At 45.9% G+C, this 24,706-nt stretch overlaps 1 protein-coding gene across 2 annotated transcripts in view; it reads right to left on the bottom strand.

Annotated features, from left to right (window-relative positions):
• CTIF (cap binding complex dependent translation initiation factor) overlaps window positions 1-24,706 on the bottom strand; it is a 403,817-nt gene that overhangs the window by 311,546 nt on the left and 67,565 nt on the right. For both annotated transcript variants that reach the window (XM_063959126.1, XM_063959133.1), the window contains exons 3-4: window positions 16,956-17,147; window positions 8,667-8,747 (exon numbers count right to left, since the gene is read on the bottom strand). In XM_063959126.1, coding sequence (XP_063815196.1) covers window positions 8,667-8,747; window positions 16,956-17,135 — 261 coding nt within the window. In that variant the 5' untranslated portion in view covers window positions 17,136-17,147. The remainder of the gene's footprint in view (window positions 1-8,666; window positions 8,748-16,955; window positions 17,148-24,706) is intronic.

Below are 24,706 nucleotides of genomic sequence, written 5' to 3'. Positions count from 1 at the left end.
CTATCACTCTACTGCATTAAGGAAGACTCACACTGGACACAGGGACTTTGTGCACTGGATGTGATATCAACAGAAGTAACGTGGATGCATAGATGCACACAGGGAGACTACACTAACAGTACTGCGCCACGGTCTATACATACTGAATATGAGCAGAGATACAGCGCCTGTAACTACCAACCGCCCAGAGGCATGGCCTAGCACAGAGCCCATATACCCGGACAAGGCTCTCCACCAACAGACCCAAACTGTTACTCCCCTACCTTGTACCCAGAGTGTACCAAACACCTCTTCAGATTGTAAACTCTCTGTTTCATGTCACTGGGGGGCAGATGTATTAAGCCTGGAGAAGTGATAAAGCAGTGATAAGTGGAAGGTGATAACGCGCCAGCCAATCAGCTCCAATATGTAAATTGGCAGTTAGAAGGAGATTGGCTGGCGCGTTATCACCTTCCACTTATCACTGCTTTATCACTTCTCCAGGCTTAATACATCTGCCCCACTGGTGTCATCTCCTTGCGTCACAATTGCCTTAATTTACAGCGCTGCGTACTAGGTTTTATAATCAAAATACACACTTGAGAAAAAGTTATGTACTTGAGTAGATCCAGAAAACAGGGTCAGAGCAGCAATACATTCTGCTTGTACATATATCTGCAGCCACATGCTGTACACAGCACCAAACAATACAATGTCACCTTCCATCCATAGTGTAAAGGGAAGAGGTGCGGTGGGGTCATCCTTGCATCGGCTACATATAGTGAAACGTACATGCAGTGTACATGTGAGATGGGGTACTGTGCAGTAATCCAGATCACGATTCACATAAACGCCTGTACAGCTGCCCACGATGCATTAACACCAGCCAGGCCACCTATGAATTTATCGCAGGTGTTGCTCTTTGTGTGTATTTATATAGTTTGTTTTTATTGTTGTTATTTTTTGAGCTAAGTAGTTATAATTTGTCTTTCTTATTTAAGTCTTTATTGAAAGCTTTCCAATAACACAAGAAAACAACAAAAACGAAACATACAATACATAACAAATGAAAATACAACGGAAACACAAAACCAGAAAAGACCAGCAAAGCACCATACACAGCAAATATGTGGAATATAAAACACAGTAGACATAGACGAACTTTACTGCTAGCAACAAAATAAGTACGGAGCAGGGTTAAAAATACAGAAAACCTAAAAGGAGATAAATAAATAAGACCAGATCTAAAATATGACAGCAGCAATCATGTAAAAAATAATACAACAGTAGGTGGCGGAGGCGCTTAGACAAGAACGGGCTGGTGAAGGGGGCTGGCAACGGGCAGGTGTAGGGGGCTTGCGTAAGGGGCTGGGAACGGGCAGGTGTAAGGGGCTGGGAATGGGCGTCTGGGAACGGGCAGAACGGGCAGGTGTAGGGGGCTGGGAATGGGCAAGTGTAGGGGGCTGGGAATGGGCAAGTGTAGGGGGCTGGGAATGGGCAAGTGTAGGGGGCTGGGAATGGGCAAGTGTAGGGGGCTCAAGAGCATATCTGGATTCCTGCCAAGGGGTCCAAATTCTGTCAAACTTTAGAGGGCATTTCGTATAGGATACATCAAATGCACATGGGAGACAATAACATTAACCAGGGCCACCCACTAGGGAAAAGAAAGGGGATCAGTAGCCATTCATGTCCTGGCAATGCAAACCCATGCAAATGTTAGGAGATTATTCAAATCCGCTCACAAGGTGGAAGAAAGAGAGTCCACCAGACGAGGCCAAAGAGGCATATACAAGGAACCAGTAAGGAAAAATGTATGCCCATATACTGGCAACCACTCTAGACCAGAAGGATGCCACCCAAGGACGTGCCCAGAGCAAATGCCAGACACCAGCAGGAGGGGCTGTAGACTCAGGACAGGCATCCTAGGACAATCCACCAAAAACCACAAAGGCTAAGTGTGGTGCAATAGCCCCATGTGGAGCACTTAAAGATGAATCTTGATATCTGGCATACACCGTGGCATCCAGTATAAACTTCCAGTGGTCATCAGACAAGATGCCCAGGTCTACATCCCATCTTAGGCCACACAGCCCACCAGCCCCCTGATGCGACAACAGAGAGGAGTACGCCAGTAAACTGGACCTCCGGCTTGGGAGAAAGCGGACTAGCAACTGAACTGGAGATCCAGCCCAGCAGCAAATTTCTGCAAGAGGTAAGACGCCAGGTTACTTTGGAATACTGATCACCAATATCATTCCATTGTTTCTACTTTCAGGACCCTGGCAAATAATTGTTGTGCATTATGGTTTCTTGACACTAGAGGGAGCAGTGTTCCTTCTTAAAAATAAGTAGAACAGTGTAGATTATAGTACTTGGCGCTCGGGGACCCGGCACGGGTCTTGTCCTCACCAGAAGACAGGGATTTGTACCAGTGGCGGCTCACGGTGCAGCTCTTTGTGGTGGGGCACTGAGCCCATCCATAGGGAACAACAGAGCTCTGTGAAAGCAGTGTTAAGGAGTTACATAGAAGACCCCTGGGACAGCTTTGCAGTAAACTCAGGGTTACCCTACAACAGGTTCGGAGGCCATCTACCTCCTGGCTAGTGACGCAAATCATTGAACCTATTAGATTTTAGAAGCTGTGGAGAGATGGCCAGTTAGCAGCCCGTCAGCACCGACCTGGTAGAATGTGCAACCAGATTACCAGGAACAGGGAGGCCTGTCCCAATACAAATCCGCCGAATGAGAGGGTAACCCATCTGGCCAGGGATTGTTTGAACTTCTTGTGCATCATGTACAAGAAGAAGTAATCTGTCCACAGCGCCAATAGTAAAATGCAGCCTTGGTGCACCTATAAGTGACTCCTCACACGTCACAAGAATAACCAAATAGAAAACAATATGGTACACCAAATGGCGCTAATTACAGGATGTTCACACACAAAATGAATGAATTCCTTACATCAAAGAAAGAATATATATTAAAACGGAGTTCATCTGTTCCAATCCAGTCACGGGATTTATTCAGGTGCCAAAGCCAACAGTTGGTATTATGCTTTAGGTTTCCAGCATATTTTTCTCACAACCACGGTGGATGGAAACCTTTTAAATATCCCAGAGACAAAAGGACATAGTGCAAGTATTGCCAAGCAATTTAAACGAAGATTATTTTAATAAAAAAGCACTCACAAACAACAGAGATAAAACAGCATATAAACCACTATTGTGGGTTTGAGACATGGGGCCACACATCCACGCAGTTACCCTCCCAGATCTAGATGGGGAAGCAGGTCAGAGCTCCGGACACACTGAACCGCAGTAACAGGAAGTTGCATCGGCCAAAGATCGTCCTAGATTCTGTCAGTCACCACGCCTGAAGCTTTTCGGACCTTGGTCCTTCATCAGAGGCATGGTGGCTGACTGTGGTTCCTCCCCTTAAATACCCTCCCTAATGAAGCAATTAGGTTTAATCCACTATTCCGCTTCGGCAATTACCGCCAGTGGAAATGACGTCATGAACTTTAAACCGGAACCGGAAGTCCGTGTAATGCGTTCCACGATGCGTTCCATTCAATGCAACCGCCGGAAATGCTATCCTTCCGTTCCATGCTGATATCCTCCGATACAGACAACCATCGTGAGCTGCCGGGCACTTCAGTTCCCTCTCCAGTGTCCATCAATATGTGCAAATAAGGTGCATAAAAACCGGAAATCAATGTCCTTACACAATATTCATATGAGTCCATATATCGAAAACCAAAAAATAAAAGAAACATAAAAAATATATTAATAAAAATAATCTTTATAAAAAACAATTTGTTATAAAAACCACTTAAGCTCAAACTCTGAATTAAGACCATTGGGAATTAGAGAATTTAATTTAAAAATCCATTTCATTTCTGATTTCGCCAAATTAATATCCAAATCACGATTTCTCCAACTAGGAGTAATTGCTTGAATACCAATAAATAATTTAAGATACTTTGGATTACACTGATGTACTTGTTTGAAATGCATAGAGACCGTATGTGTCTCTAGACCTTTTCTTACATCATATAAGACAAAAATATTATCAGTTATACGGATGTTCTATTCAAATAAACTTCAAGGACTATATGTACTAAGCAGCAGGTATCTGCGAGTTTACCCGCAGAGTTTATAAATGCAATAATACTGAGCGCAAACCCATTGCATTGAATATTATTTCTGTTTTAAATCCTGCGGGCAAAACCGATGAAAATCGGAGGCATAACCCAAAGGTTCTAAACACACGGAGAAGTTTAAATGAATCTTGCACAGCAGACGGAAGGTTCTGCTGCTAAATGGAGAAAACACAAAACTGAAATTGTCAATTTATGACTGCAATCCGAGAAGTCAATGATGTCCTTCCTAATCACGGATCTTAACAGGTCCATCCTGAAAGGTTCAACTTAATAACGAAAAAATTAGATGGACTGTTTGTGTTTTGTTTTTTTGTAGTAACGTTCTCTGGTGAGACGGAACCGAAGCCTATGACTCCGCAAGCCATATTGTCCTGTCTACCGGAAGGTGTGTGGTAAAAAAACCTGTGTGAGGGGGCTGCACACACTTTAGAATCCAGCCCTGATGCAGAAGACATTTACCAGGCTTTGTCCAGGCCTCTACCAGTACATAATTATGATGGGAGGAAAATAAACAACTTCTTTCTTCATTATTTTAAATAGATTCTGCAGAAACACTTTTATTGTCCCCAATTTTCTGCCTTTTAAAGAGGGACTCTTTTCATTATGTTCCTCTATATCCGAGGCATGAGGTACTACTCTAGATTAAAATATTGTGAACCATCCCGAGCTATGGTGTTGGCCTGGTCTAGCATAATATTCTAAAAATTTTCAAATGAAGGAAGAACATTTAACCTAAATCCTGCACAGAGCGAATACAGGGGCCAAGCTGGTTCCTCAAGATGAACCAGTTGGAACAAGTGACTAATGCCAGGATACAAAATAGGACAACGAGGAGGCACTGAAGCAAGCACCTCAGGAGGCTGGGTCACAGGGCGAGGAAATAACAGAACAATTTCAGGCATTGTTGTATGTAGAACAAGTCGCTTAAATAAAGCAACTGCAATATATCTGCATTACAGTACAATCTCACACTGCACAACTTCCTTGCAGCTGGGATACAGAGAGGGTGACGCTGCACCTTCGTGTCCGGCCAGCGCAGCGAGTGGAGAGATAAACCCACAAGGAGGAGACTGAGGCTCCTCCCCTTTTACTTAAAACCAAAGTAAAAAATTTTTTTCTTCTAATAACTTACTTACCATGCATTTATTGAAGGAACTAGCCAGGGCTGTTTCTAGCCAATTTGGCTCCCAGTGCGAGATTTAAAAATGGGAGCAGGGAGCCACAGTTAGTGCCGCGGCGGGGGCCCAGTGCGGTTGCACTGCTCGCCTGCCCCAAGAAACGGCCCTGGAACTAGCAAGTGAACAGCCCCTCACAGCTATATACTAGTACCAGCGATTGAGACGGTGTCACCAGACCACCATGCAGCAAATACGCTCAACTCACACTGCAACCTGATAATAAAATAATTCACGCTGCCCCGCAAACAGGCGACACATTCACAATTCCTTCCCTTGTGCGGGAGATATGGAGGAACCATCGTTGTTCCCTGTCTGTCAGCTGGTATCCGGATGGAAGACAGATGGTAAATAGACAGTCAAATGGTCGACACAAGATGGTCAACAGTCATTAGGTCAACGGGGTCAAAAGGTAGACTGTTAAATAGTCGACATGGACTTAGGTCGATATGTTCAAAAAGGTCAATGTGAAAAATGGTCAACACACATGATTTTTCATGATTTTTAGGGTTAGGGTTACGCTGCGGGAGGGCATGGTTAGGGTTAGGCTCCAGAGGAAGGATTAGGGTTAGGCTGCAGAAGGGGAGGGTTAAGGTTAGGCACCAGAGGGAAGGTTAGGGTTAGGCTGCGGAATGGGATGGTTAGGCACCACAGAAAGGGTTAGGGTTAGGCCGCGGAATGGGAATGGTTAAGGTTAGGCACCAGAGGGAGGGTTAAGGTTAGGGATAGGCTGCAGAAGGGCATGTTAGGGTTAGGTACCAGAGGAAGGGTTAGGCACTATGGGGAGGGTTAGGATTAGGAGTGGGAGGGTTAGGCTTAATTTGCCAGAGGGGACGGTTAGGGTTAGGCTGCGGAAGGGGATGGTTAGGGTTAGGCTGCAGAAGAAGATGGGTTAGGGTTAGGCTGCGGAAGGGGATGGTTAGGGTTAGGCACCAGAGGGAGAGTTAGGCTGCAGGAGGGGAGGGGACGATTAGGGTGCAGAAGGGTATGGTCACGGTTAGATACCAGAGGGAGGGTTAGGGTTAGGCTGCGGAAGGGGAAGGGTTAGGCTGCAGAAGGGGATGGGTTAGGCTGCAGAAGGGGATGGGTTAGGGTTAGGCTGCGGAAGGGGATGGGTTAGGGTTAGGCTGCGGAAGGGGAAGGGTTAGGCTGCAGAAGGGGATGGGTTAGGGTTAGGCTGCAGAAGGGGATGGGTTAGGGTTAGGCTGCAGAAGGGGATGGTTAGGGTTAGGCTGTGGACGGGGATGGGTTAGGGTAAATTAGGGTTAGGCTGCAGAAGAAGATGGGTTAGGGTTAGGCTGCGGAAGGGGATGGGTTAGGGTTAGGCGGCGGAAGGGGATGGGTTAGGGTTAGGCTGCGGAAGGGGATGGGTTAGGGTTAGGCTGCGGAAGGGGATGGGTTAGGGTTAGGCTGCGGAAGGGGATGGGTTAGGGTTAGGCTGCGGAAGGGGATGGGTTAGGGTTAGGCTGCGGAAGGGGATGGGTTAGGGTTAGGCTGCGGAAGGGGATGGGTTAAGGTTAGGCTGCGGAAGGGGATGGGTTAGGCTGTGGAAGGGGAGGGTTAGGGTTAGGCTGCGATAGGGAATGGTTAGAGTTAGGCTGTGGAAGGGGAGGGTTAGGCTGCAGTAGGGAATGGTCAGGGTTGGGCTGTGGAAGGGGAGGGTTAGTGTTAGGCACCAGAGGGGACAGTTAGGGTTAGGCACATGGCAGAGGTTTGAGGTTCAGCTGCATAAGTGTAGTGTTAGGGTGACATGCTGGAACTAAAGCTACGTGCAAATTTTTTTTTGGCCGAATCAACAAACTTTTTTTTTATTTTTTTACTGCCACTGGAAGGTCCCGATATCTACGCTACACATTAAACAATTTTGTTTTTGGTTTGATTCAGATTTTCTGCCACACCACGCTGACTGTGCATATATATACCTGCCCACAAGGAAGATGAGGAAATACAGATAAACCGTAGGAAATTTGGGCAGATTGTCAGGAATCTCACACCCTGAACAATACTGGGACCTTCTGGCCGATACCTTCTGTCGAGGCTGACCAATCAGATAAAGGAAGGCGGGTGTTTCTGGTCTTTTTTCTTTTTTTTTAAATCGTCATTTGGCCAAAACACTCATGCCTACCCACTACACAACAAAACAAGCCGATTACCCAACTATTGATAAATCATCCCAATAATTGTATAGTGTGTACCGAGCCGTAGGGGGTACTGCAACCGTTGTAGCAAACATCTGTAAATGCACAGACCTGAAAACACTGGCGATGTACGCGACCAACTGACCCGTAGTCCTCCTCCCTAGTGTCCGCTGCAGCCCGCGTACCCGTTCTACTTATGTCATGCTCTCAGAATGTAGACAAGCACATCGATCATCCCATATGTAGATTCCCAGATACCCGGCTTAGCGTGCTGTAATCAGGCAGAACGCTGGATGGTAAGCACAGCAGCCAGCTTGCACAACCCAGCACAATGGGTTTGAGTATAGACAACTGCACCGGCTGCAAACCTGTCTGACAAACCCCAGACAAAAGACACAAAGGCTCAGCGTGCGCGGGTATCTGTCCTGTACCTCATACCAAGCATTCCTGAGAAAGAGGACGACTAGGAAGAGTCATTCATTACACATTACAGATGCCGTCATCAAGGTACCCCAACAGTCCAGGTTGTAGGGATAGCCTTGCTTGAGCACAGCTGGTATAATCAAACTGACTGAGGTACTAATTAAATCACCTGAGTCTATGCATGGATATCCTTAAAACCTGGACTGTTGGGGTGCCTCGAGGACCGCGCTTGGGAACCTCTGGTTTAGACAGTGCCTTGGCATCAGTGAGAGAACACACAATTATCTATCATCCGGCACCTGCACAGCGCGATCTCTCATTACAGATCATTGTGTCCTAGTTCTATAAAAGGGTGGCTAAATGCAGGGAGCTAAAATGGGATTATGGACAGGAAACCAAATGTGCGTATCTAAATAACTTCCCCACATTACTCACAACTTTACCTGAAATGCACATTCCTGGTGAGCGCCTGCAATTTTCATTTATACAGTTGTTAATGTTATTAGCAAATGATATTATAGATAGGGGTCAGGGATCCATGAAATTAGGCTTTCATGTTATGGGATCTATTCATGAAGCAATGAAAAGTGAGGAGAAGTGAGCCAGTGGAGAAGTTGCCCATGGCAACCAATCAGCTGCTAAGTATAATTTTATAGAATGCTCTTTAGAAATGTTCAATACTGATTGGTTGCCATGGGCAACTTCTCCACTGGCTCATTTCTCCACACTTTTCACTGTTTCATGAATAGACCCCAAAAGAGTTATTCCTATAAGTGACGCGCCCCTCACCTGGTTGTGGCTGTAGGAGGGACCTCTCCTTTTTGGCGACGTTCGATTTACATCCAATTGTTCGTTACATTCCACTGTCCACTGCAGGGATAAAATGGATACGGGTCACACACAGATATCAGTCCACGTACAATATACACGAGATGACGTATATTTTAGTTTTTAAACACACAAAAGGGCAGAGCCAGTGATACAACTGCAACCTGGCGGATTTCAGCTTTTTGTCCTATGACACTATACTAAATATGTAATCAAAGCTACAATTAAAATATTCTGCTAAACCTTGTTCTCCAGCAGAGGATTACTGGGTCCTAATGCATATCACATTCATTCTACTTCACACACAGACAGAGCAATGCTGGGGATGTACAGGGTCCTGTAATGTCCAGGTTACTACATAACATTTTATTTTATACATTGAGTTTTATACAAGGTAAGTCAGTACTCCCAGCAAGAGCGAGTACACAATACGATTATCTGGGTGTGGCACAAAATCTCTACATCATAATGTCATTCAGAATGGAATGGAGGTTGACCTGTCAAATGCTGATATTGACCTAATGTCAATATTGTTAGAACGGCAAGTATCCTTAACCCCAACTGCAGCCAAAACCCTAAACCTAACCCCGACTGCAGCCTAACCCTAAACCTAACCCCAACTGCAGCCTAACCCTAAACCTAACCCCAACTGCAGCCTAACCCTAACCCCAACTGCAGCCTAAACCTAACCCCAACTGCAGCCTAACCCTAACCCCAACTGCAGCCTAACCCTAAACCTAATCCCAACTGCAGCCTAACCCTAAACCTAATCCGAACTACAGCCTAACCCTAAACCTAACCCAACTGCAGCCTAACCCTAAACCTAACCCAACTGCAGCCTAACCCTAAACCTAACCCCAACTGCAGCATAACCCTAAACCTAACCCCAACTGCAGCCTAACCCTAAACCTAACCCCAACTGCAGCCTAACCCTAACCCCAACTGCAGCCTAACCCCAACTGCAGCCTAAACCTAACCGCAGCCTAAACCTAACCCTAACCCCAACTGCAGCCTAACCTTAAACCTAACCCAACTGCAGCCTAACCCCAACTGCAGCCTAATCCTAACCCCAACTGCAGCCTAACCTTAAACTTAACCCAACTGCAGCCTAACTTTAAACCTACCCCAACTGCAGCCTAACCCTAGCCCCAACTCCAGCCTCACCCTAACCCCAACTGCAGCCTAACCCTAACCCCAACTGCAGCCTAACCCTAACCCCAACCCCAACCCCAACTGCAGCCTAACCCTGAACCTAACCCCAACTGCAGCCTAACCCTAAAAACCTAACCCAACTGCAGCCTAAGCCTAACTGCAGCCTAACCCTAGAGCTAACTGAAGCCTAACCCTAGACCTAGCTGCAGCCTAATCCTAACCTAACCCCAACTGCAGCCTAACCCTAAAACTAACCCCAACTGCTAACCTCACCTGCAGCCTAACCCCAACAGCTAACTGCAGCCTAAGCCTAAACCGAACCCAGTTGCAGCCTAACCCCAACTGCAGACTAACCCTAGACCTAACTGCAGCCTAACCCTAAATCTAACTGTAGCCTAGACCCTAGAATCGTTAAAAAATACCCGTATATACTCGAGTATAAGTCGACCCGAATATAAGCCGAGGCACCTAATTCTACCACAAAAACCTGGGAAAACTTATTGACTCGAGTATAAGCCTAGGGTGGGAAATGCAGCTCTAGCCGTACACAGCCCTCAGTGCCAGATATGCCCTCATAGTGCCAGATATGCCCCCACAGTGCTGCCAGATATGCCCCCACAGTGCTGCCAGATATGCCCCCACAGTGCTGCCAGTTATGCCCCCACAGTGCTGCCAGTTATGCCCCCACAGTGCTGCCAGATATGCCCCCACAGTGCTGCCAGATATGCCCCCACAGTGCTGCCAGATATGCCCCCACAGTGCTGCCAGATATGCCCCCACAGTGCTGCCAGTTATGCCCCCACAGTGCTGCCAGATATGCCCCCACAGTGCTGCCAGATATGCCCCCACAGTGCTGCCAGATATGCCCCCACAGTGCTGCCAGTTATGCCCCCACAGTGCTGCCAGATATGCCCCCACAGTGCTGCCAGATATGCCCCCACAGTGCTGCCAGATATGCCCCCACAGTGCTGCCAGATATGCCCCCACAGTGCTGCCAGATATGCCCCCACAGTGCTGCCAGATATGCCCCCACAGTGCTGCCAGATATGCCCCCACAGTGCTGCCAGATATGCCCCCACAGTGCTGCCAGTTATGCCCCCACAGTGCTGCCAGATATGCCCCCACAGTGCTGCCAGGTATGCCCCACAGTGCTGCCAGATATGCCCCCACAGTGCTGCCAGGTATGCCCCCACAGTGCTGCCAGGTATGCCCCCACAGTGCTGCCAGGTATGCCCCCACAGTGCTGCCAGATATGCCCCCACAGTGCTGCCAGATATGCCCCCACAGTGCTGCCAGGTATGCCCCACAGTGCTGCCAGATATGCCCCCACAGTGCTGCCAGGTATGCCCCACAGTGCTGCCAGATATGCCCCCACAGTGCTGCCAGGTATGCCCCACAGTGTTGTTACTTACCCCTCCGTCGATCCCGCGCTGTCTTCTGGAGGGACACGAGCGCACAGCGCGCGGCTCTCCTGTGTCCCTCCTGCATCTCCGGCGGCCGCGGCGAGTCTATTAAAGGAAGTACCAGTTCGTGATCAGAGGTCACGAACGGGTACTTCCTGTAATAGAACCGCCGCTGCTGCCGCCGGAGATGCAGGAGGGACACAGGAGAGCCGCGCGCTGTGCGCTCGTGTCCCTCCTTCACACTGCTGCCCCTGTCACTGTGCACTGACTCGAGTATAAGCCGAGGTGGCTTTTTCAGCACAAAAAAAAGTGCTGAAAAAGTCGGCTTATACTCGAGTATATACGGTAAATTAAAAACAATAAAAATTGCCTGTCAACATTTTGTTCAAGTCAGCATTCAGAGTTCGACATTTTTATTATATTACAATTATATTTGTAGTTTCACTTGGCTATGAATTATGGGAAAATAACTAGATTCATGGATAATCAGAAAAAAACATACACTTCTGCAATGCATAACACGTTTTACAGTCCTTTTGCACAATTATATGAAAACGAGATGGAATCTCCAAGTGGAGTCATACATAGTAACATAGTATCTAAGGTTGAAAAAAGACAATTGTCCATCGGGTTCAACCTATTTGTGGTCTCCTATGCAGGATTATTTGGTATAAAATTTTGACTGAAGTTGCTGACTGCCGTTCCGATTAACCCCTCTTTTTTATAATAACCATAGTGCGTGACTATACCCCGTAACCCTGGATATCCTTATCCATTAGGAATTTATCTAACCCATTCTTAAAGGTGTTGACTGAGTTGGCCATTACAACTCGCTCAGGCAGGGAATTCCAAACACGTATCGTCCTTACCGTAAAAAAAGCCTTTACGCCGTATTGTTTGGAATCTCCTCTCCTCTAACCTGAAACCTGAGCGAGTGTCCACGAGTTCTCTGTGTTGATCTAACCAAAAATAGGTCCTGCGCAAGATCTGTATATTGTCCCCTTATATATTTGTAAATGTTGATCATGTCCCCTCTTAATCTCCTCTTTTCCAGTGTAAACATGCCTAGTCTTGCAAGCCTTTCCTCGTATTCCAGCTTCTCCATACCCTTAATTAGTTTGGTCGCCCGCCTTTGAACCTTTTCTAGCTCCAGGATATCCTTTTCGTAGTAAGGTGCCCAGAATTGTACACAGTATTCAAGGTGTGGCCTCACAAGTGATTTATATAACGGGAGTATAATACTCTCGTCCCTAGCATCAATTCCCCGTTTTATGCATGCTAATATCTTATTAGCCTTCTTTGCTGCAGTCCTACTTTGGGTACTACTGCTTAGTTTGCTATCTATGAGGACACCCAAGTCCTTTTCCAGTACAGAATCCCCTAATTTTACCCCATTTAGTAGGTAGGTGTTATTTTTGTTCTTGTTACCACAGTGCATTACCTTACACTTGTCTGTATTGAAGCGCATTCTCCATTTCGCTGCCCAAGCTTCTAATTTAACCAAGTCATTCTGAAGCGACTCAGCATCCCCCTCCGCATTTATAACTTTACACAATTTGGTATCATCTGCAAAAATGGACACCATGCTCTCTAGACCTTCTGTTAGGTCGTTAATGAAAATATTGAACAATAGCGGTCCTAATACTGAGCCTTGCGGCACACAACTTAGCACTTCAGTCCAAGTTGAAAAAGATCCATTAACCACAACGCGCTGCTCCCTATTATCTAACCAGTTTTTGACCCAAGTGCATATTGTGCTTCCTAGCCCTGATTCTTGTAGCTTGTAGATAAGTCTCATGTGTGGTACAGTATCGAACGCTTTGGCAAAATCTAAAAAGATTACATCCACCTCTTTACCCTGATCTAGGTTTGCGCTTACTGTTTCATAAAAGCCAAGTAAGTTGGTTTGACAGGATCTGTCCTTCATAAACCCATGTTGATTCCTTTTAATGACCTTATTGACTTCAAGGAACTTCTGAATACTATCTCTTAGAATACCTTCCAATACTTTCCCCATTATAGATGTAAGACTAACTGGTCTATAATTACCTGGTTCAGCTTTACTTCCCTTTTTGAATATAGGCACTACTTCCGCTATACGCCAGTCTTTGGGAACCATACCTGATATTACTGAATCCTTAAAGATCAAAAATAGCGGCTTTGCAAGTTCAGAATGAAGCTCCATTAGAACCCTTGGGTGAATACCATCGGGACCTGGTGACTTATTAATCTTTAAATGTTTTAACTGGTCACAGACTACTTCCTCGCTTAAATAAGTACCTATCAGTGGGATATTCTCATTATTGAGATTATATGTTAGTCCCTGAATTGGGTCCTCTCTAGTAAATACTGTTGAAAAAAACTCATTTAGTGTGTCCGCTATGTCATTATCATTTTTGCTTAAGACTACCAACTTGTCTTTTAAAGGGCCTATACTCTCCTTCTTTAATCTCTTGCTATTAATGTATTTAAAGAATTTTTTTGGGATTCGCTTTGCTTTCCTTTGCTACTAGTTTTTCAGTTTCTACTTTAGCCGCTCTTATTTCCTTTTTGCATATTTTGTTACATTCCTTATAGTGCTGAAATGACTCTGCTTCCCCGTCAGATTTGTATTTTTTAAATGCTCGCCTTTTCTTGCCCATAACTTCCTTAATCTTTTTGTTAAGCCACATCGGTTTATGATTGTTATTCCTTTTTTTGCTGCTCGTAGGAATAAATTTGAGTGTATTTTTAGCTAGCAGGAATTTTAGTACCTCCCATTTCTCCGTAGTATTTTTTCCTAAAAACAAACCTTCCCATTCAATATCCCTGAAAAATACCCTCATCTTATCAAAATTTGCTTTGCTAAAGTTTAGAGTCCTAGTTGAGCCAGTATAGGGCTGTTTATGGAAACTGATATTGAATGTGACCATATTGTGGTCGCTGTTTCCTATGGGTTCCCCTACTATAATACCTGATACCAAATCCCCATTGTTTGTTAATACCAGGTCTAAGATTGCATTGTACCTAGTTGGTTCCTCAATTAGTTGAACTAAGTAGTTATCATTAAGTGTGTTTAAAAACATACTGCCCCTAGCAGTATCACATGAATCGTTTTTCCAGTTTATCTCTGGATAGTTAAAATCTCCCATCACTACTATGTCTCCTACTCCTGCTGCTCTTTCAATTTGGTTAGTAACAATTCCTCATCAGATGCGTTGATAACAGGCAGCCTATAGCATACACCCAATACTAACTTTTTTATTCTTTTTCCCCCGCATGCAATTTCTACCCATAATGTAGACAGTGTCTACAGTCCCCTCCTGAATATCTTTCCGTATATCAGGTTTTAAAAACGGCTTTACGTAAAGACACACCCCTCCACCCTTTTTATTTAGTCTGTCTCTCCTAAACAATGTATAGCCCTCTAGATTGACTGTCCAATCATGAGATTCGTCCCACCAAGTTTCAGTAATGCCTATAATATCATACTGTTTGCTTGCTGCAAGTATTTCTAGTTCACCCTTTTTACCAGTAATGTTTCTGGCGTTTACATACATACAACTAAGATAAGTATTTTCCCTTGCGTTAGGGACATCTTTCACCTTATGTAGCAATGATGACCTGTAATCGTCATTGGTTAGTGCTTTGGTAAAATCCCTTTTAGTACCCATGTTAGTAACCTTACCGCCTGCTCTTACCCTCCCCCCAACTTCTCCCCCATTTCGTTTACTACCGCCATCCCCACTATTCTCACTGCATGACCCATAGTTTCTAGCTAAACCCTCACCCCAGGCTCCTAGTTTAAAATCTCCTCCAACCTTCTAACCATCCTTCCCCCCAGCACCGCTGCCCCCTCCTCAGTCAGGTGCAATCCGTCACGACAATAGAGATGGCGCCTGACTGAGAAGTCCGCCCAGTGTTCCAGGAACACAAACCCCTCTTTCCTGCACCAATCCCTAAGCCACACATTTACCTCCCTAATCTCCCTCTGCCTCCCTGGACTAGCGCGTGGCACGGGTAATATTTCGGAGACTATTACCATAGATGTCCTTGCCTTAAGTTTCTTTCCTAAGTCCCTATAGTCTTTCTTAAGGACATCCCACCTTCCGCTAACTTTGTCATTGGTGCCAACGTGCACCAAGACCGCCGGGTCTTTCCCAGCCCCTCCCAACAATCCATCTACCCGGTCCGCGATGTGCCGTACCCGAGCACCCGGGAGACAACAGACTGTACGGCGATCACGGTCCCGGTAGCAGATTGCCCTATCTGCCTTCCTGATGATAGAATCCCCTACCACCACCATCTGACTAGGTACCTCACTATCTTTTATCCCAACCGCGCCAGAGGGACCGCACCTCTGGATGCTAGAGGGAGCAGTCTCCTCCGGCACCGTAATTTCTTCACTATCATCCTCCGATTCCTCGTCCAATCGGGCAAATTTGTTCGGGTTTGATAGTTCGGAGATGTCGTGCCTCCCCCTCTTTTTCTTCCTTCTAACTGTGACCCAACTGGCTACCTGATCATCATCCTCTTCTACCAGTGACCCCTCCCGCAACTCCTCCACCGTTCTGTCTAAACTCCGCTCGAGATTGTGAATCTCCCTCAGTCGCGTAACGGTTTGCTCTAGATCAGTTACCTGGGCTTCCAGGGCAACCGTTGGCACACACCTCGTGCAGATGTAATCACACTGGGCCGGTGATTAATCATTTTGTAAAGAACCCAGGTTATCAATAAATGTGCACTTCAAGGGGCAGATTCAATTAGTTTCAGTGTTTACTACGCAGGAAAAGCTCTGAGTTTAACACCCACGGATATTCAATTATTAGTCAATTTCCACGTGCGTTAAACTCGGCACTTAGCGCGGAATCTTTGGGTTACCCCATGCGTTCAATCCCAAAGGCTGCAAGGAAATATCCACATTCAGTGGCTGTCGATCCTTAAAGAATAGCAGAGTAAACCCCACAGCAAATTGAAAATGCCCCAAAGTTAGGTTATCCCTGCTGGAAGCCAATTTGTGGGCGTTTAAGAGAATGTAATTTATCCATGCACCAGGAGCCAGAGACATCGCTGAGGTATGATTTAATAATTGATCAGGCATTAATTGTACAAGATGACAGGTTCACTCTAATGCTATAAACGAGGCTCTCTTATAAACAATTATTCTTTCAAATAAGACAACTAGGCTTCTACTAAACCAGGCATTATGAATCATACCAGTCCTAGGACACCCATGGCCATTACAATGCACGTTGATAAAAAATAAAATTAACAAACTTAATATACAGGCACTGCCGTTCCCGGTTCTCGGATGGGTTTCCACAAGAATGTGAAGTGAAGCCATTATTTACAACCATAGAAACCACTGCAGATAGGAGAATGAGTAGGTGGGACGGCTAAGGTGAAGGCAGATATGGTGTAGAACATACAAAAAGACTGTTTGGGTAAAATCTTAATGTATGGCTCATGAGTAGGATACAGAAAGCAGAGAGGCTTTGGAATGCATCTCTAAGCTCTGTCTGCACTGTGACATTCTCCCCTCCTTCTGCCATTGCGTGGCATGCTGAGAGTCTGTCTGTGAGACTTGCCGTCAAGAGAGAATTTGAAGATAACATTTCAGAAGGACAGATGCGCTCATGTATATTAGATGTATAAAAAAAATTATACTTCATTTGTGGTTTAAAGAAAATAAAAAGACCTATGTACATAACCTCACCTGGGAGATATCACACTGGGTTTTGTTGGCCTCTTCTTCTACCTCGGTCTTGTCGGTCAGCAGCCCCTGAACCTGGTACTCCAGAACGTAGCTATCGATAAACCTCTCAAGCTCCTCGATTTCTTGGGAGCGGCTGCTACCAGCTTCTGACGAGGCCGAAGCCACCGATGAGTTTTCCATCACGTCTTCAGGCTGGAAAGACAGGAGAGAACTGAAATCGGGAGCAGAAGAGGATGAGACCACCAGGACTTCCCCCTATTCATCACTGCAGGAAGAAATGTGTCATGAGTTTATATTCAACATAAACGTTACGTGAGGAAAGTTACAGCCTATCTACATTACCTTATTCCTAGGTGAGACCAAGCGAGTACAGGTATCGGGCTAGGTGCAGAGGGTAAATGTACAGAAGAAAGATGTTACACTTCCTCTCATCTTCCCAGACTCGCTGGTCTCAGAGAGGCGATATTCTGCAGGCACCGAGCAGCCCAGAGACTGAGGTTAGAAATGCTATTATCAGCTGAGCGCGCATGCGTCACGGATGCACCGCATACATACGGCGATGGTTGCAGAGAGGAGTTTGTGGTAGGTAACGGGGGATGCTGGAAAAATGAAGGAGTGTCACAACCGATTTCAGGGAGTGTCTCATCCTGCGCCTGTGAGCCCATATACAGAAACATGGCGTCAGTGTCTCAGTTCTCACAGCCATTCTGTGCAACCATAGCGTTAAGGCTCGTATAAATCTAGCCGGCAATTCCCCGATTCCCTGACCTAGCCGGAACCGCTGACCAGATCCGCCAGCCAGCAATGATTGGTGTTGCGTCAGGTAATCTTGGGAAATTAAACATGTTAAAAGTGTACCTGTACCCCTCGGACCGGCTCCCTCGTTAGGCAGTGCTCACATACACTAATGACACCTTTCTGAAAGAGGAAAAAAAAAAAAAAAGAGCTTAAATTTTAACTAGAATTTTTTTTTCTCCTGAAAAAGCTTTATTAGCACGGTTTGACTAGTGAACAGTATGGAGTCCTTTAGCCTACATGACTGACTTTCTGAGGTGTAACTGTCAGCGAGACACAGCGCACAGCTCAGTCAGCTTAATATTTACCTGTCTACAGCTTACACAACCGCCATGTATACAGGTGACCTGGTCTGTACTAATGAAATAAAGGTTTACTCTGGTAATAGAAGACTGATCATATTTACTTATAGTAACTTACTGATAAAAGCTAAAAGACACCATATAGTGTTACAAAACTAACATGGCGTTTATTGGCACACCATATGTCAGCTCTGTGTTCTACCTCTTTCAGACCAAAGCCCAGGATCTCACCCAGGACTTGGAGCACAGTTGCAAGCTGAGTCAAGATAGTCCCCGTTCACATTGCACATGGGGAGCAGTGTTGACTCCTCTGACGGTGCTTAAAGATTACATCATCACCAAGCGCCGTTTGAGACGGCTCCCCGTGGGGGCTGAATGTGATCTGGGTTAACCGTTCACACTACCCCGAAACCCGGGTCCTGTCCATGTTCAACCCAGGTTGAAAGGCAGAGTCACTAGACGCAGATTTTTACGGGGACCTTTTCACAACGTGTCGCAACCTAGGTTAACCTAGCAATAAGGGTGTGAAAGGGGTATAATTTGTTCAGTCTTGTGCACGGGTTCTCAACTGCAGTCCCACAGTGCCCCCCAACAGGTCATGTTTTCAGGACTTCCGTCTGTGGAAGCAGCTGGAATAATTACTGGCACCCAAAAATAGAACAACTCACCTGTGCATGATTAAAGAAGTTCAGAAACAGGACCTGCTGGGACTAATTGAGGACTACCGGACTAATGCGAGTCAGGCCATTAGGTAAAGCAGAGCCTGATTAAGACCTCACGGGGCCCTAGTAAAGACACAAGCTTGGAGTCCCATCCTCCATAACACAAATCTACATCGCAGCGTAACGTTCATAGCTACACAAATAGCACAGCTGCTGAACCGCACAACACATAGTAAACGTATAATGACTTCACACGGGTTTAGCCTGCTGCGTCAACCCGGGCATTCTCAGGCTAGCCATATAAATGGGAATCTCTGCGTCAGGCTGATAAACAGCTGATGGGTCAACGCTGAAACGTATTTTTGGACAAGTCGTGGTTTGCAAAAATAAGAATTTACTTACCGATAATTCTATTTCTCGGAGTCCGTAGTGGATGCTGGGGTTCCTGAAAGGACCATGGGGAATAGCGGCTCCGCAGGAGACAGGGCACAAAAAGTAAAGCTTTAGGATCAGGTGGTGTGCACTGGCTCCTCCCCCTATGACCCTCCTCCAAGCCTCAGTTAGGATACTGTGCCCGGACGAGCGTACACAATAAGGAAGGATTTTGAATCCCGGGTAAGACTCATACCAGCCACACCAATCACACTGTACAACCTGTGATCTGAACCCAGTTAACAGTATGATAACAGCGGAGCCTCTGAAAAGATGGCTCACAACAATAATAACCCGATTTTTGTAACTATGTACAAGTATTGCAGATAATCCGCACTTGGGATGGGCGCCCAGCATCCACTACGGACTCCGAGAAATAGAATTATCGGTAAGTAAATTCTTATTTTCTCTATCGTCCTAGTGGATGCTGGGGTTCCTGAAAGGACCATGGGGATTATACCAAAGCTCCCAAACGGGCGGGAGAGTGCGGATGACTCTGCAGCACCGAATGAGAGAACTCCAGGTCCTCCTTAGCCAGGGTATCAAATTTGTAGGATTTTACAAACGTGTTTGCCCCTGACTAAGTAGCCGCTCGGCAAAGTTGTAAAGCCGAGACCCTTCGGGCAGCCGCCCAAGATGAGCCCACCTTCCTTGTGGAATGGGCATTTACATATTTTGGCTGTGGCAGGCCTGCCACAGAATGTGCAAGCTGAATTGTATTACACATCCAACTAGCAATAGTCTGCTTAGAAGCAAGAGCACCCAGTTTGTTGGGTGCATACAGGATAACAGCAAGTCAGTTTTCCTGACTCCAGCCGTCCTGGAACCTATATTTTCAGGGCCCTGACATCTAGCAACTTGGGAGTCCTCCAAGTCCTTAGTAGGCGCAAGGCACCACAATAAGCTGGTTCAGGTGAAACACTGACACCACCTTAGGGAGAGAACTGGGGACGAGTCCGCAGCTCTGCCCTGTCCGAATGGACAAACAGATATGGGCTTTTTTGAGAAAAAAACCACCAATTTGACACTCGCCTGGCCCAGGCCAGGGCCAAGAGCATGGTCACTTTTCATGTGAGATGCTTCAAATCCACAGATTTGACTGGTTTTAAACCAATGTGATTTGAGGAATCCCAGAACTACGTTGAGATCCCACAGTGCCACTGGAGGCACAAAAGGGGGTTGTATATGCAATACTCCCTTGACAAACTTCTGGACTTCAGGAACTGAAGCCAATTCTTTCTGGAAGAAAATCGACAGGGCCGAAATTTGAACCTTAATGGACCCCAATTTGAGGCCCATAGACACTCCTGTTTGCAGGAAATGCAGGAATCGACCGAGTTGAAATTTCTTCGTGGGGCCTTCCTGGCCTCACACCACGCAACATATTTTCGCCCCATGTGGTGATAATGTTGTGCGGTCACCTCCTTCCTGGCTTTGACCAGGGTAGGAATGACCTCTTCCGGAATGCCTTTTTCCCTTAGGATCCGGCGTTCCACCGCCATGCCGTCAAACGCAGCTGCGGTAAGTCTTGGAACAGACATGGTACTTGCTGAAGCAAGTCCCTTCTTAGCGGCAGAGGCCATAAGTCCTCTGTGAGCATCTCTTGAAGTTCCGGGTACCAAGTCCTTCTTGGCCAATCCGGAGCCATGAGTATAGTTCTTACTCCTCTACGTCTTATAATTCTCAGTACCTTAGGTATGAGAAGCAGAGGAGGGAACACATACACCGACTGGTACACCCACGGTGTTACCAGAACGTCCACAGCTATTGCCTGAGGGTCTCTTGACCTGGCGCAATACCTGTCCCGTTTTTTGTTCAGACGGGACGCCATCATGTCCACCTTTGGTATTTCCCAATGGTTCACAATCATGTGGAAAAACTTCCCGATGAAGTTTCCACTCTCCCGGGTGGAGGTCGTGCCTGCTGAGGAAGTCTGCTTCCCAGTTTCCATTCCCGGAATGAAACACTGCTGACAGTGCTATCACATGATTTTTACGCCCAGCGAAAAGTCCTTGCAGTTTTTGCCATTGCCCTCCTGCTTCTTGTGCCGCCCTGTCTGTTTACGTGGGCGACTGCCGTGATGTTTTTCCCACTGGATCAATACCGGCTGACCTTGAAGCAGAGGTCTTGCTAAGCTTAGAGCATTATAAAATTACCCTTAGCTCCAGTATATTTATGTGGAGAAAAATCTCCAGACTTGATCACACTCCCTGGAAATTTTTTCCCTGTGTGACTGCTCCCCAGCCTCTCGGGCTGGCCTCCGTGGTCACCAGCATCCAATCCTGAATGCCGAATCTGCGGCCCTCTAGAAGATGAGCACTCTGTAACCACCACAGGAGAGACACCCTTGTCCTTGGATATAGGGTTATCCGCTGATGCATCTGAAGATGCGATCCGGACCATTTGTCCAGCAGATCCCACTGAAAAGTTCTTGCGTGAAATCTGCCGAATGGAATAGCTTCGTAGGAAGCCTCTTTTCCTGGTTTTAGGAGGTTCCTGACTAGCTCGGATAACTCCCTGGCTTTCTCTTCCGGGAGAAACACCTTTTTCTGGACTGTGTCCAGAATCATCCCTAGGCACAGCAGACGTGTCGTCGGGAACAGCTGCGATTTTGGAATATTTAGAATCCACCCGTGCTGTTGTAGCAGTATCCGAGATAGTGCTACTCCGACCTCCAACTGTTCCCTGGACTTTGCCCTTATCAGGAGATCGTCCAAGTAAGGGATAATTAAGACGCCTTTTCTTTGAAGAAGAATCATCATTTCGGCCATTACCTTGGTAAAGACCCGGGGTGCCGTGGACAATCCAAACGGCAGCGTCTGAAACTGATAGTGACAGTTCTGCACCACGAACCTGAAGTACCCTTAGTGAGAAGGGCAAATTTGGGACATGGAGGTAAGCATCCCTGATGTCCCGGGACACTATATAGTCCCCTTCTTCCTGGTTCGTTATCACTGCTCTGAGTGACTCCATCTTGATTTGAACCTTTGTAAGTGTTCAAATTTTTTTAGATTTAGAATAGGTCTCACCTAGCCTTCTGGCTTCAGTACCACAATATAGTGTGGAATAATACCCCTTTCCTTGTTGTAGGAGGGGTAATTTGATTATCACCTGCTGGGAATACAGCTTGTGAATTGTTTCCCATACTGCCTCCTTGTCGGAGGGAGACCTTGGTAAAGCAGACTTCAGGAGCCTGCGAGGGGGAAACGTCTCGACATTCCATACACCAAAAAACATGTGGAAAAGATGGCGCCACTTGTCACCCTTATAGACACACAGAAATGCTTACATCAAAAATGTTCCTACAGCAGTAAGAAGGTTGTATGAATTATAATCCACCTTCCATAAAGAGGATTCTCTAAATATAGTAAAAAGAGACAACAAACATAGTGTATTCCAATAAAATTGATTGATGTGTCTTTAATACTTCTTGGTCTCACTCACATGGTGGAATTTTTTCAATTCACATATAGAAATCCATAAATGTGATGAATCAACTTCATAGGTATGCAGGAAACATAAACTCCATATGGTACATAAAAGAGAGAAATAGGAAAATAGTGCAATCCTGTCTGTGTATATTTCAAAGGGTATTTATTAAGGAAAACACTCACAAAACACAGACTTGACAATAGCATATAATAAATAGGAATTGCTTGGACATCAGGGTAAGGGAAAAGCAGCCACCGGCAGCATGGATTATAGTCACCACAAAGTCCCGGTTTACTCGAGGTGTCTCCGTGCCGTCAGGTCCGTTCTCCAAAGTTCCAGTCAGTCCAGCAAGAAAAACAAGAGTCCCCCGCTTAAGCGCTTTCGGATCAGATATCCTTCTTCAGAAGCGTAGGGGACAAACGCTATTACCTGCTTTAAATAGTGTCCTAATCCTGATCACTAAAAACAGCTGTTCACAACACTGATCTGTTCCGTGGGCGGATTCAGTGAACAGCTGTTTTTAGTGATCAGGATTAGGACACTATTTAAAGCAGGTAATAGCGTTTGTCCCCTACGCTTCTGAAGAAGGATATCTGATCCGAAAGCGCTTAAGCGGGGGACTCTTGTTTTTCTTGCTGGACTGACTGGAACTTTGGAGAACGGACCTGACGGCACGGAGACACCTCGAGTAAACCGGGACTTTGTGGTGACTATAATCCATGCTGCCGGTGGCTGCTTTTCCCTTACCCTGATGTCCAAGCAATTCCTATTTATTATATGCTATTGTCAAGTCTGTGTTTTGTGAGTGTTTTCCTTAATAAATACCCTTTGAAATATACACAGACAGGATTGCACTATTTTCCTATTTCTCTCTTTTATGTACCATATGGAGTTTATGTTTCCTGCATACCTATGAAGTTGATTCATCACATTTATGGATTTCTATATGTGAATTGAAAAAATTCCACCATGTGAGTGAGACCAAGAAGTATTAAAGACACATCAATCAATTTTATTGGAATACACTATGTTTGTTGTCTCTTTTTACTATATTTAGAGAATCCTCTTTATGGAAGGTGGATTATAATTCATACAACCTTCTTACTGCTGTAGGAACATTTTTGATGTAAGCATTTCTGTGTGTCTATAAGGGTGACAAGTGGCGCCATCTTTTCCACATGTTTTTTGGTGTATGGTCTTGAAGTGAAACCACGGTGAAGGTTTTCTGTGTGGGTTAAGAGGCTGACATTTGTTAGTAAAGCGCAAGAAAGATCTTTCTCTTTTCTGTTAAAGTCTCGACATTCCAATCTGTACCCCTGGGATACTACTTGTAGGATCCAGGGGTCCTGTACGGTCCCAGCGTCATGCTGAGAGCTTGGCAGAAGCGGTGGAAGGCTTCTGTTCCTGGGAATGGGCTGCCTGCTGCAGTCTTCTTCCCTTTCCTCTATCCCTGGGCAGATATGACTCTTATAGGGACGAAAGGACTGAGGCTGAAAAGACGGTGTCTTTTTCTGCAGAGATGTGACTTAGGGTAAAAACGGTGGATTTTCCAACAGTTGCCGTGGCCACCAGGTCCGATGGACCGACCCCAAATAACTCCTCTTCCTTTATACGGCAATACACCTTTGTGCCGTTTGGAATCTGCATCACCTGACCACTGTCGTGTCCATAAACATCTTGTGGCAGATATGGACATCGCACTTACTCTTGATGCCAGAGTGCAAATATCCCTCTGTGCATCTCGTATATATAGAAATGCATCCTTTAAATGCTCTATAGTCAATAAAATACTGTCCCTGTCAAGGGTATCAATATTTTTAGTCAGGGAATCCGACCAAGCCACCCCAGCTCTGCACATCCAGGCTGAGGCGATCGCTGGTCGCAGTATAACACCAGTATGTGTGTATATACTTTTTATGATATTTTCCAGCCTCCTGTCAGCTGGCTCCTTGAGGACGGCCCTATCTATAGACGGTACCGCCACTTGTTTTGATAAGCGTGTGAGCGCCTTATCCACCCTAAGGGGTGTTTCCCAACGCGCCCTAACTTCTGGCGGGAAAGGGTATACCGCCAATAATTTTCTATCGGGGGGAACCCACGCATCATCACACACTTCCTTTAATTTATC

Source organism: Pseudophryne corroboree, chromosome 1 (genome assembly GCF_028390025.1).
Source record: "Pseudophryne corroboree isolate aPseCor3 chromosome 1, aPseCor3.hap2, whole genome shotgun sequence".
Classification (NCBI taxonomy): domain Eukaryota; kingdom Metazoa; phylum Chordata; class Amphibia; order Anura; family Myobatrachidae; genus Pseudophryne; species Pseudophryne corroboree.
The sequence above is the reverse complement of the archived record's forward strand: the minus strand, read 5'-3'. Positions and strand labels throughout refer to the sequence as shown.